Source organism: Nomascus leucogenys, chromosome 18 (genome assembly GCF_006542625.1).
Source record: "Nomascus leucogenys isolate Asia chromosome 18, Asia_NLE_v1, whole genome shotgun sequence".
Taxonomy (NCBI): domain Eukaryota; kingdom Metazoa; phylum Chordata; class Mammalia; order Primates; family Hylobatidae; genus Nomascus; species Nomascus leucogenys.
This window is the reverse complement of record NC_044398.1, coordinates 59,418,846-59,433,438: the sequence shown is the minus strand read 5'-3', so window position 1 is coordinate 59,433,438 and position 14,593 is coordinate 59,418,846. Positions and strand designations below refer to the sequence as shown.

General features: G+C 36.9%; 1 protein-coding gene across 1 annotated transcript in view; it reads right to left on the bottom strand.

Moving 5' to 3' along the window:
* ENPEP (glutamyl aminopeptidase) overlaps positions 1 to 14,593 on the bottom strand; it is an 86,822-nt gene that overhangs the window by 61,864 nt on the left and 10,365 nt on the right. Inside the window, exons 2-3 of the mRNA XM_030797830.1 lie at positions 12,405 to 12,546; positions 9,645 to 9,776 (exon numbers count right to left, since the gene is read on the bottom strand). Of these exons, the coding sequence (XP_030653690.1) occupies positions 9,645 to 9,776; positions 12,405 to 12,546 (274 nt within the window). The remainder of the gene's footprint in view (positions 1 to 9,644; positions 9,777 to 12,404; positions 12,547 to 14,593) is intronic.

Here is a 14,593-nt window from a genome sequence, read left to right as displayed (position 1 = left end):
TTTTTAAATTTAAGAACCCTATTAAAGGTTAAATATGAAGTTTGTCTACTTTATCACTTTGTATGTAAACATTATACATAAACATAAATATGAAGTTTGTAGGGCTTCAAGAACCTAACTTTTATGCATGTATTTACTTTTTGAAGATAGTAACTTCCCTAGGCAAATTAAATTACCTGGTATACTACTGTTGGATACCATTAGTCGTCTTTCAAAGCACTGAATCTATGGAGCTAGTATCAGTGGAAAAACTTTGGGCTTTCTACAGCCTTATTCAGCTGATATTCTTTTGGGAGGTATGATGTATCTGCTTTAACATAGCTTTTGCTTTTCCCTTATCATATTGGAGCCTACTGTAATGTAGGCTCTTAGAGTTCTTAATGTTATCCCTTTCGTTCAAGTGTCTCAAACCATTTGAGAGATAGAACTTAAGTCCATGAGAATTGATTCCTGGTTGATTGCCATTACTTTCTTTATGTGTCCCTTTGTCACACTTGACTTCACTTGACAGTCATGACTAGATGCACTAGATCAATCTTCCTTGAACAATTTAATGAGGCTGTGCACCATCTTTACCTTCAATGATTATTTATGTCCCTGCAACCAAAACCAAGCACAAAGCTCAGCGATAGTATTATGATTACCTATTAGTCTTATTATTGAGAACTTAAACTGTTTCAAGGAATGCGATGAGCATTTTCCATGCAACATTTCTTTTACTCCACACATCAATTCTATAAATCCAGAATTATTAATAATAATAGAAAAATATTTTGCATCACTGGTAATTACCCCAATCCTTTCACTGGTCCAGTTCCCACAACCCCTAATCCACACTAATAAATCCAATGAGTTCTAAAAATCAAAAGCTTTTTATATGTTTAAGCAAACTAATTTGGCAATATCATATGACTTGAACTGTTAAAAGGTTTTCAAAAATCTTTATTTTTCTCACTATAAAAAATTGCTGCAGAAGTATCACTGATTATAAGGCGTTGCCCCAAATCCCACTGTAGTTAGTCATTAACATATAGTATTCAAACTACATTACCTTTCACAAATCTGAAAATTTCTGAATTCCAACATACAACTGGCCATGAGGGTTTGGTATAAGGATTGTAGACCTCTATGTATAATTTTAGAGTTTGAAGGTGATTTGAAAATAAACTTCCTCATTGTATACATGAGAAAAATGAAGTCTAAGACAGGACCGACACTAGAGTTCAGGACAAAGTTTGTTTTCACTATATCATGCTGCCTATTTTCTCTACTTGTAAGACTGAATCTTGACCTCCCGAGCTGTAAAATAGATATAACAACAGCGCTTATGTCATAGGGTTATTTTGAGTATTAAATAAGATAACGCATAAGCAATGTTTGACATGTAATAGTTCTATGTGTCCCATCAAAAGTATTAGTATCATTAGAGATAATACACTGAATTATTAACTTCTGTAATTTTCTGTGTGCATACTTCCTCATATGTGATTGATACTCACACTGTGGTGTCCACATTGCCAGTAAGAACATTAGGAAAATGCAGGGGAAAAAAATAAATGTTACGGTTTTGACTTTCAAAATAGGCTCTTGATGCCCACACAACAAATTTAAAAGCCCAAACTCTTTGGATTGTAAGGGCCTGGTTTCAAAAGACTTTTAGCAATAAAAACAGAAGGCCAGGAAAAAAGCAAACCACAGGGTTTTTAACTTTAGTAATAATTGAAAAGAGAATAAAGAGATGTCCAGGCTATTCTGTCTCAAAACACTAGACAAAATTTACCTGGGCCAGGGAAGGTGAGGGAAGGTTGAAGGGACAAGACCTGAAACAGACCCTGAAAGAGTGTGGGGGGACTGAGATGAGAACCCTGAACTTGGAAAGACCATGGAACAGAAAAGAATCAGCTTAAACAGACTGCCCGTTACCATTGCCACCGTCACCTGGGTCAGAAGCCAGCCAGGGCCCTGCATGGTTCCGCTTGGGAGTGCTGCAGCCCCGCCGTGCCCTGGATCCACATCCTTACTGTCCTTGTCTATGGAGTGTTTTCTATTGATAGAGGTGACCATACATTCAGGTTTGCCCAGGAACGTCCCTGGAATGTAAATCTGTTGCTCACCTGTTTATACCTCTTGTTCCAGCTTAATTAATAACACCTCCTCTATTATTTATTATATATATATTTATAGATGATAAAATATATGGTCACTCTACTTATTGACAGCAGCCTGACTTTTCACTGCTGATCATCCCACAAAAGTAGCACCATTTATCTCTTGAGGTTTTTTTTTGCAAGGTCTCATCTGAGCTGCTCCAAACAGCCACATCATTTTAAATGACGAGCATGCTTAAAGTTATCCCCCAAACACAAGTTGAGATCCTTGGCACTCAGGGCTAGTAACACCAAGAAAGACCTGAAAACACGCTTGGGTGGCACAGGGCAGTGGTGACTGTATCTGGTGCACATCTTAATCGAAGTACAGATATCAGCATATTTCACTCCCTTCAGGGTTTAGCATCCTCCAGTGCACATAGTAGATACTCAATAAAGACTTATACAATAATCAGTTTGAAGAAACTGTTTCATTATCAATACTGAGATAGCCAGGATGAGAAAGAGAAAATAAATCTATACAGTTTTTAAATCTATAAATGCATATTTAAGGTACATAGCTGGTATTACTGAACATGCCATTAATGTGTTAAATTTTATAAAGTTTATGTTGTTTTAAACATTCTTCCAGCAGTAGGTGGAAAGTTAGCAGAGGAGGGTATTTAGGAGAAAGGAATAGTGATACATCAGTTTTTTTCTTTTTAAGTTCTGCCTTATCAATGTGATATATTCTTTCTAAATTTTAGTTTGCTCCTTCCTCATAGATAAATTAGTATGAATATGCAAAACCTTGGCTTGAAGTTTAGGTGAAAAAAACACCTTTTTTTTCTGCTGTGGCTATGCTGGTTCAAAACATGTTCAGACTCTGAGTCGGAACTCAGCTGCTATGAATTGCTGTTTGAGAAGAAACTCAGCATGGCCATTAGGTTACACAAAGCATTTATTGGCCACTTACTTTCCATTTAAGTTAAAATTTAAGTTGTCTGATGCTTAGTGATTATTACTGCAGTATAATTTTTAAGAAATTAAAAAAATCTAAATTACCCCATAAAATTGTACATTATTTTTATTATTTTGTTTGTATTTTTGTAAATTTAAATAAAAAATAAGAATCATTAGCAATCCTCCATGGCTTGCTAAATTAAACAGATTCCTTCAAGGAAGATTAATAACCTTCAATTTAAAGGTAACCCATCCAGTAAAGAAATTAATTTAAAAAAACTAATTAAAATGTTCTAGAAATCAAATTCATTCTGAAAACTTAGCAAAGCCACAGCCAAAATAACTTTTTAAAATAATGAAATGACCATATGTCAAAAATAATTCTGAGGAAAACAGAAAAATCACCTTTAGAACACCACAATAACAATTGTTGTGGACATCCGCTGGGGAATGCTACAGTAAGCGGTCAAAACCTGAAGACCAAACAGGATATTCACATAGCCTTTAATTATCACTCCCTAAATATTTATTAATCACTGTGGTGGTCATAATGTATATCCATAAATTCTTTGTGACTCCTCCCTCCAGGAAGTGGAGCTTAACTCTCTTCCCCTCGGGTGTGGACTGCATTTAGTGATTGCTTCTACAAAACAGAAGATGGAAAAAAATTAGTAAACTACAGCAGAGAAACCTAGCAGACACCATCTCAACCAAGTGATCAAAGTTAGCATCACTAGGAATAAGTCATGAGGATGTCATGTAACCCCTGATAGGATGTGATGAAAAGGACCCTTCACCTCTGTGGTATTCTCCAAAATCCAAAGCCTCAGTCTAATCTTGAGGAAACATCACACAAACCCAAACTGAGAAACATTCTACGAAATACCTGGACAGTACTCTTAAAAAGTGTCAGGATCATAAAAAAGAAAAAAAAAACTGAGAAATGTCATATATCAGAATAAATTAAGGAGACAGCATTGCTAAGTATAATGTAGATGTATCATCTATTGGATTTTGGAATAGAAAAGGCACATTAGTGAAAAAACTGGTGAAATCCAAGTAAAGACTGTTGTTTAGTTAATAGTATTGTATTACATTGATTTCTTAGATTTGATGAATGTTTGATAAATGGTTATATAAGATATTAACATTAAGGGAAGGTTACATGGAGACTCTGTTGTGTCTTTGCAACTCTCTGTAAATCTAAAATTATTTCAAAATAAGAAGTTTAAAAATATATCTCTGAGCATTAAAGCAATGAAACTTAAAAAATAAGTTTATTCCTATAAAGAGAAATACATAAATCAAAGTCTATGGCACAAAACCTAAAACTGCTATAAAGATAGGCTGTTTTTAAAAATCCATGGCATATATACATACATACTCTGCCTTCAGCCAATCTTTCTAATCCAGGCAAACAATGGACTAAGATGGAAGCAAGTAAGAAGTCACAGATGGTAGGAAGAACCCATTCACAGAGAGAATCCTAGATGTAATTATTCAGCGATCATCCTGTAAGATTTTTGGAAGAAAGTACAACATAAGCCCTTCTACTGAGATATTAGAATTAATGTGGTCATAGTATAAACATAATTAAATGGATAATATCTTCCACCAGCATTCCCTTAGTGAATAATTCTTCCCAACTTCCTCCTCTGTTCAGGAAACCCAAGGAAAACTTGACTAGAGTTGAAATAATCTCCAACAAGGTAATTTCTTGCTTTTGCACATACTTCTTTATAAAATAGATGCCAAATGCCCCCAAACAAATTTAAGGGCTCCTGAGATTTTTGTTTCTCAGGAACAAAATCACTTGTGCCATTTATTATTTATTTATTTATTTATTTATTTATTTATTTATATTTTTGAGACCGAGTCTTGCTCTGTCACCCAGGCTGGGGTGCAGTGGCACCATCTCAGCTCACTGCAACCTCTGCCTCCTGGGTTCAAGCGATTCTCCTGCCTGAGTCTCCCGAGTAGCTGGGATTACAGGCACGCACCATCACGCCCGGCTGATATTTGTATTTTTAGTAGAGACAGGGTTTCACCATTTTGGCCAGGCTGCTCTCAAACTCCTGACCTCAAGTAATCCGCACACCTCAGCCTCCCAAAGTGCTGGGATTACAGGCATGAGCCACCACGCCTGGCCACCATTGCCATTTAACTCGTCCTGAATTTGATTCCTTAAAGACTCATGCAAAGCTAAAGCATTCTGGGAAAATTACTGTAGGTCAACTGTACCTCAGAAGGCATCACAAACCTAACAACTTCAAATGATTTTATATATACTAATATGGGGGATTTTCCTTTTTCCTACTTTATGTTTTCCAAATTTTCAATAATGTACATGAATTAAACCTATAATTTTAAAAACTCAAAAATATATTTATAATATACATTGTTCTTGGTTTAAAAATGAATTGCAATATATTCCAATGGGGAACTTTGTGCTGAACTCTCAGGGTCATGACATGCATATTGGGGATATTGTTTCCTCTCTGATGACTCCTGCAGGAACAATAGGATTACATTTTTTTTAGACAATAACTCAACAGTTTGTTCACATAACTAAAAAGTCATATAATCTCTCTATACTATGCACAGTTCAGGGTGTGTCCACTTGTTTGTTTTTCTGGGGTGAAATTCAGTGATTTCATTTACTTTAAAACCCTAATCAATCAACTAAACCTGAAGAAGGCCTCAGGAGTAGATTTCTTGCAGAATTGTAAAAAATCCTTCCATCAATGGCTGGCCTCAATTGTTGCTAAACTATTCTAAGTAACTCTTCATGTTACTCTGTTTAGAATTGAATCAAAATGCAAAGCAATTAATTTAAAAAGAAAATATGAAGAGTGAAAAGACTTCTGAGCTACCTTCAAAATCAATTTAATTTTTCTCATGAGCAACAAGGATATTTTAAACATAATGAATGGTTCAACTCTAAAGTCTGCTGTACTCTCTCCAACTAAACTATTAAGAATACAGGCATTGATTCTGTGTTTACTGATATAAAGGAACTATTGTCAAAGAGGCAAATATACCCAAGCAAGCTGAATCAGGGCATTATAGATTCTTAGATTGCATAGTATAATCCGATTACAAATAGCAGGTGGTTAATGTACCAGAATAATACTATCAGAAGAAAAGTGGATAAGAACAGTCACCTATTAATGGTGTACATAACAAATACATGGCTTCATTTTTTATTTTTGTTTTTTACTAAAAAAGTAATAAAGGACTTCGGGTCCAGGTGGTACAGTAAAGGGATGCTTTGATGTACCCCACTAATCCTATTACTCAGAAATTAGTGCTAAAATATAAAAATGGGAACAAGACATAAAGATTGGAAGCTATAAGCATATTGAGCTCCAGTTTTGGAAGGAATGGGTCAGAAACAGGTTCTTGGGGATCAGACCCAAGCCATGCTTTGGAAATCATGTTCTAAAACTCAGACTACTATTTCCGACTGTTTTCTCATCACTTTTTGGTTTTTCTTTTATGACGATCATATTCTTGAATTTTTGAATATATTAATTAAAGGTTGTGTGTGTGCATGTTTAATCTTGTTATGACTTTTTCGGAATTCTCTTTTGTTTCTCCAGTTATCACTATTTACTCCCACAGTGTTTATATTTGTCTTGGATGTTTTTTTTTTTTATGTTACTTGTTTTCCTCATATACCTGGTTGTTCTTAGCTTGTCTGTTAAGTTCTAAGAATATAGGACTCTGAGGCTGGTGTGAGTTTCCTCTGATGTTACATTTCAATAGATTTAAGTAGGTTGGTTTTTCTGTAACTCTCTGGAGTGGGAAATCATACCAGGAGCAGTTTGTACTTGGGTGCGTGTCAACTATTAGATTTCAACTTACAGTGAGTGGGTAGGGAGCCAGGAGGGGAACCTCCCAAATGCCAAAGAGGAGGAACTCACTATGGAGCATTTGCATTCACACTAGATACCTTAAATTTCTCCCATAAGGTTCTGTTCAACTTTTAAAGGAAATGGCCCCACAGTTTTTTCAGAAGGGGAAACTCTGGCTGCCTGTCTTCTATGGAAGGGTTGGAGTAAGGGGAAAGTGGCACATCTAATTTTCTTGGGATTTTTCTGGCTCAGAGCCTCTGAGAAGTTTCAAAAGGGAATTTGGCTTCTGTTGATCTCTTATAAAATAGATGATTGGACAGTAATGTATTAAAACAATACTATGTTTGTTTCCCTCCCAAATGATGGAACGCATCACTTATGTAAGACAAAATGTTATGCTCTCAGTTTTCACAGAAGAACCATTTAAGAAATAATTACCATCTACAGGACATTTTGGGATCTTTTGCAAAACTGTATTTTTTCATTATGTCACTTCAAATCCTTTATATAAAATCCATCCTAAGAACCCAGCTAACTCACTGGTACAGGCTCTAGTGATTTACCTAGTTAATATAATATTACAAGTAAATGTCCTTGGTCAGAGGACCTGGTGATAGAGTCATATTGGAAATTGAAGCTCACTGTCACTATTAGAAAATAACTCCAAGTACTATGTCCTCTGCTGATTGGTTAAATGCATTGTTCTTACCTATGAGACTTTGTCATCTTTAGTACAATTGCTTAGCCTTTCTGTTTCCTCTTGGTATTTCCACCTCAAATAGAAAAATTTGCTCAGAATGTAATAATAATTTTTAAAATTTGGTGTGGGAAACACCTGCACATGATGAAAGACAGCCATGCAATTGAATTGTCAATGACAAAGAAAGCAGCTTCAGATGAAAATTGCATGTTTGTTATGAGACTGAAAGAAAAAAACAAGCTTGACTAATGTTCTCACCTCTATATTAAGCAAGAGGAATGCCAACAACTGCACTCAGCACAACCTAGAAAAAACAACCTCCTCTTTCTGATGCCATCTCCTTTTCATATCTAATATTATCTGTCAACCACTGGTAGTTCCCTTTACCACGACTGAAGTTTGCATCAAAGCAACCTATGTGGCAAGGGAAAGTTAGAATATGGATGAGTCCTCATGATATGCAGCCCCTTTGAAAAGGTCTGCGGACATCCCCCACTCGCTATAATTTGGATACAGTATAGGCAGCATGCTGGCAACCCAGGTTGAGGACATCTGAATATCAACTCCTACTACACCAAAGCAAAGGCAAATTTTCCCTTTGTTCATTTCACAGAAATAGAGGAACCCATTCCCTCTCCTCCAATGATGGATGAAGAGGTAAAGATATTTTCAGAATATCACACTTCAGAAGGCTAAGCAAGATACAGTATTTGGAAGGAGTTTGGAATTTAACTTTCTACCACTTGCCAGCTGACTAATCTTGAATAAATAACCTAAATTTATTAAACTTCAATTTTTCTCATCTCTAAAATGGGGGTGATGATTTCCTCCTTATAAAATTATATTGCAAAGATGATGAGGCTTTATATATATAAAATACATGGCACAGAGGTGAATTAACTGGCTTAATAGACAACCTAAACATTTGTTCAAGACATAAGCAGAATGGGGGCCTCCAAAATGAAAAAATTAATTAGGTAAAAGTATGTGGTTCTTCAAAAGAAAACGATTGGGCCGGGCTCAGTGGCTCACGCCTGTAATCCCAGCACTTCAGGGGGCCAAGGCTGGTGGGTCACCTGAGGTCAGAAGTTAGAGACAAGGCTGACCAATATGGCGACACCCCATCTCTACTAAAAATACAAAAATTGGCCGGGTGTGGTGGCGGGCGCCTGTAGTCCCAGCTACTCAGGAGGCTGAGGCAAGAGAATCACTTGAACCCGACAGGCAGAGGTTGCAGTGAACTGAGATCGTGCCACTGCACTGTAGCCTGGGTGACAGAGCGAGACTCTGTCAAAAAAAAAGAAAGAAAGAAAGAAAGAAAGAAAGAAAGAAAGAAAGAAAGAAAGAAAGAAGAAAGGAAGGAAGGAAGGAAGGAAGGAAGGAAGGAAGGAAGGAAGGAAGGAAGGAAGGAAGGAAAAGAAAGAAAAAGAAAGAAGAAAGAAAAGAAAGAAAGAAAGAAAGAAGGAAAGAAAGAAAGAAAGTATTGAACTAGTCATCTTGATATTTTAGGAAAAGCTTATTGATATTTGATCATACTTTTAAAAAATGCTTTTGGATATTTGTTGCTACCTATTTTGATTACATATAGGAATGGAGCCATAAACTTTTCAGTGCCTCGTCATTCGAAGATATTCCTTTACCTCAGTTTCCTCCTCTCTCTCTAGTCTATATCTGGGAGAGGTACACATATACCCAAATATTTTATTACATTGAGCATACCCAAACATTTTAATATATTTGTGCTGGTATACTTAGGAGCTAGCTTTTGACTTATAGCAAATGTTTCCCTTGAAATAATTTAAGGCCATAAATATCTATGTCTGTTGTGTTGGTTTATTTTTTACCTGTGTCCTTTCAGCCTACATTTTTCTATATTGTTTTATGTATTATCAAGTTCACAGACCCTGGGGACTAATGGGCTTTTCTGACATGTTGTTTGAAAAAAAAAAAAAGAAGAAGAAAGAAAAGAAAAACTACCCAAAAAAGGTAGAAAACTAATTACAAATGCATAGGTGGTAAATTCTTAATGAGACTCACAGGTTTTCCACTATTTGATATTCTCTTTACAGAGTCAAATTGATGTACAGCAAAGCACACCAGGTACGTGCTCATGGGGACAGACTTCTCAAAAGTTGTTTGAGTCCATGTATCATCCACTGACTCTTCTTTCTATTGAAAAGAAAAGATAAGCTTTTATCTATCAAAATATCAATCATATATATGCAAGATAAACAAATAAATGGTTGCCCTAAACCTTGCTTTCTAGTCAGAAGTCCTTTGTCAAAGCTTAGAGGTCAAATTGTTTGTGGTGATGTTGAAAAGACTATAGGAAAATTTACTTTGTTTTTAGAACTGTTAAAGATTGACTGAATTACACACTGTATTAGGCTATTCAGGGAGAAATAAAATTTTCAGTGGACTATCAGTTGAATAGTCTACATTAAACACATCATGCTGACCATAATATTTGAGAGTACTGCAATCTCCTAATGAAAAACAGGCTCGTGCTCAGATATTTGCTGATTCGACTGGCAGGAGGGCAATTGCTGTACCTGGTGTAGCAGAACATTGGCTTCTCTTTTCCATCTTTAGTTGTCTACATCAAAGACCAAAGGTATGGTCACCAAAGTCAGTGCCTGGGTCTCCATGGACAGAGAGAAGGATTCTATTGCTTGACACAACTACTGACCTATCTGGTTGTTTTGTCCATGCCAGCTCTGCTGTCCTCACTGCCGATCACCAATCCTAACACTTCAACCATGAACACTTGCCCAACTCCTGCTTCTATTATTAAACATTTCCACATCTCCTGCAGCCACTCTATTTGGGATGGTTTAAAAAGAGATTAAGTGAGGGAGGCTGGATTAGAATGGGTGTGGCTTACACTTCAAGCATGTGTGTTCATGCCCTTGTATAATTGTGGTGGGGCTCCAGGCTACATTACTCTACCATAAAAACCTAGTAGTGTTAGTTTTGATCTCTTAAGAACCCAGAATATTCTCCTTCTTCCAGGACTACTATCTGGATCTAGTAGAAGGTAAAGTGTAACTCTGCACAGTGAAAAGGCCATAAGGGAAGATCTTAAGCAGAAGTTGGTGAATTTGCCATTTTTTACCCCCACCTTCATCTAGATTGGTGTGTCATACTTTAAGTTTATCCTTTCCTCTTTCTTCTCCAATCAAACCTTAGAAGAAAATAAATTGATAATTAACTCTTACTGAGACATGGATGGCTGCTAAGAGTACATTTTAATCCTCTTAAGTGTTTATTTGCTTTATTTTGTTGTTGCTTTTTCAAGGAATATTTTATCATTCAAAAAAGATGAATTTTAATGATAATATTTCAAATAGCGGATCAGAAAGATGGGAGACATAATTTGGGGCTGGTGTCCTTCTGATTATTAGACCTAAAGATGAGCCTGACCCTTTTACATGTCAAATGTATAAAGTATGTAAACCTCAACTTTGAGGTAATGAAACTCTAGGTAACAACATTATCCATTATAGGGATAAGACACAATAACAGAGAAAAGTGTTTTATGTTAATAAATAATTTATACAGGCAGAAATTATCAGCCTTTTTTTCTCTTTTTTCTTTTTTTAATTTAATTAATTAATTTATTTGTTTATTACACTTTAAGTTCTGGGATACATGTGCAGAATGTGCAGGTTTGTTACATAGGTATACATGTGCCATGGTGGTTTGCTGCACCCATCAACCCGTCATCTACATTAGGTATTTCTCCCAATGCTGTCGCTCCCCTAGCCCCCCACCCCTTGACAGGTCTTGGTGTTGATGTTCCCCTCCTTGTGTCCATGTGTTCTTATTGTTCAACTCCCACTTATGAGTGAGAACATGCGGTGTTTGGTTTCCTGTTCCTGTGTTAGTTTGCTGAGAATGGTGGTTTCCAGCTTCATCCATGTCCTTGCACAGGACATGAACTCATCCTTTTCCATAGCCTGTTTTTTTTCTCCAGACATTTAACAAGCACTTCCCATTCATCAAAGGAGTCTGTGGGCAAAGTGTTCCCTGGAGTTTGCTTCCACAACCCAGTATTTAAGTGATGATTTTTTAAAATAGTAGCTTTATCTTTTTTAAAAAAACAAAACAAAAACTGGATTTATATTCACCTGAAAACTAAATAGTGAGTAGCCCTCAAATATTTTCAAGTCTGTAATTCCATTAGTTTGCCATTACTGTAATTTGTCACGACTCAGGGATCCTGGCAGCAGAACCCAAGCTGATGTGTGTGTCCATGGCATTGTCTCTTTTTTTTTTTTTTTTTTTTGTGAGACGGAGTCTCGCTCTGTCGCCCAGGCTGGAGTGCAGTGGCTCAATCTCGGCTCACTGCAAGCTCCGCCTCCCGGGTTCACGCCATTCTCCTGCCTCAGGCTCTCCGAGTAGCTGGGACTACAGGCGCCCGCCACCACACCCGACTAATTTTTTGTATTTTTAGTAGAGACGGGGTTTCACCGTGGTCTCGATCTCCTGACCTCGTGATCTGCCCGCCTCGGCCTCCCAAAGTGCTGGGATTACAAGCGTGAGCCACCGCGCCCGGCCCGGCATTGTCTCTTGCATGGAAACACCAATGTGGCTTTCTTACTGGACTGTGATACCTTACAGACTTCTAGGACTCAAAGAAAAAGATTGCCAAAATGTAGTTCACTCGGCTAAATAAACTATTAGTGCACATTTAGTTTTAGAATTCAATGGGTTCTCTTTCACAGAAAATCAGGTAATTGGCCTAATGTTGTCAACAGACTCTCTGCATAAACCAAGCATTTAAAAAATACTTACCGCCACTGGCATATTTGAAAGTGCTCCATATTCTTTGGGATGGGTGATAGATATTGTATAAGTTGCCTTTTTGTTGGGCTCATCAAAACAAGGAAAGGATTTCCTGGCATCTGTTGGTTCATGATCGGTGGCCGCTATGCTCCTTAGAAACAAACACACAAACAAAATGCATGCTGCCTCTTCTGACAACCCCTATGTCTCTATTCCTAGGGAAAAAAAAATCAGCTATGCAATTATAACTATTACATTTCTAAAAATGAGGTTCCATCTAGAAGACTATCAAATATTTGTCAAAGGTTTTCCTGGAATTTTTAGGTTAGCAAATTTTTTAAAAATTCTGAGTCAGATTGCTTCAGATATTTCATTCACATATTTATTTGTCAAAAACCACAGTTACTTTTGCATCAACCTAACAGCTATTTTGTTGCCATAACCAAAAATATGTGGAGGAGCAAAAATAAATCCAATTATGTGCTAGTACTCTTTCCACCCCAAACCCATTGAGCAACAAGTAGATAAACACAAAGCCAAACTTAAAAGCTTGTGTCTAACTGCCCTTATGGGAAGTGAACAGCTGTCTTCTGTCACAGAGTGGAGTTTATTCCAGAGTCCCCAGTCCCTGTCCCTAATAGCACATTCTTTGTTATTTATGTTACGCCAGGGACAAAACCCCCAGTTTCATTTCCATGTAAAGGCAGTGCTGAGTAATCTCCTAGGTGAAGTAACCATTGTCCTAGTTTAAAGCTCACTCTTAAAAAGAGACAGCAGCATTTTTTTTTTTTATGGCTCTAACTAGGCATATGCTTGTGTAAACTAAAATGTTAATGTTTAGTATTTTCATAATTTCAAGGTGAAAATATTATTTTTTGAGTAATTACTCAAAAAAATCAATAAGCATACACTTTTTACACGTAAACATATTACAGTAAGATAATATTGGATATTTGCTTATTAGAAAATGAAGCAAAGTAAAAAGTATAAAAGTAAAGAAATGGTAATTTCTATTCATTAATAATTTGTACAAGGAAAAATTTTGCCCTTCAGGATTCTCGAAACTAAGAAAGACATATCATGAAGAATATCAGGCTAAATTATTATATCATCCATTCATCCAAGAAATATTGAGTCCCTTCCACACACACACACACAAGCACCTATGCATGCATGCACACATTTGCAGACATTTTTCTAGCTGCTGTATGAAACCGCCTTTGCAAAATTATAACAGAGGAAATTATGACAGTGAAAAAAGTCAGACCTAACTGACTCCATTTTGCTTTTAAACTTTAAGCTGTACTTGTTCATTCCTGAGCATAGGCCGAACTAATTTTGGGAAGGAATTCACTTTATGGTTTGACTCTGAAACAAAATTGATAATAACCCTTTCCTGAAAAGACCTCCTTCTTCCCTGGGGACCAGTCTGCCTTTGCAGGACTAACAAATTAGCTACAAGAATAGAAATTACAGTTTAGGGGTCATTCAGCCTCTGGCTGCAAGAGTCTCAACCTCCTCAAATTCCTCATGGGGATAATATTACTACTGCAAAACCTAAGATTAATGCTTGAGATATTTTGCAGACTCCGTACTTGATGGATCAGCTGACAACCACCCAGACCAGTATCTGGCTCAACCAGTTCTGCCATCCCACCCAGGAACAGAAAACAGCAAGAAAAACTCACTTCGACCCTCTATGACCCCATCTCCAACTTGACCAATCAGCACTCCCCACTTCCCAAGCCCCTACCCGCCAAATTATCTTAAAAACTCTGATCCCCAAATGCTCAGGGAGACAAAGTTGAGTAATAATAAAATTCCAGTCTCCTGCACAGTCGGCTCTGTGTGAATTACACTTTCTCCGTTTCAATTCCCCCCATCTCGATAAATCGGCTCTGTCTAGGCAGTGGGCAAGGTGAACCCACTGGGCGGTTACATGTATAGATAAGATTCCAGACTGCTTACAGAGTGTTAGACAAGAGACACACAAATAAATAAATAATTTAGGAGAGTGATGACAGCTATATAGAAAATAAAACACTGGAAGAGACAGAGAATGACTAGGAAAAGTGGTAAACAACATTGGGTAGAGTAGTCACAATCTTGGTTTGCCGAGATCCGAATAATGAGAAAAAGCCAGGCAAGTGGAGGTTCAGGGAAATATGTTCAAGTAGAAGGAACTGTAAGTGCGAAGT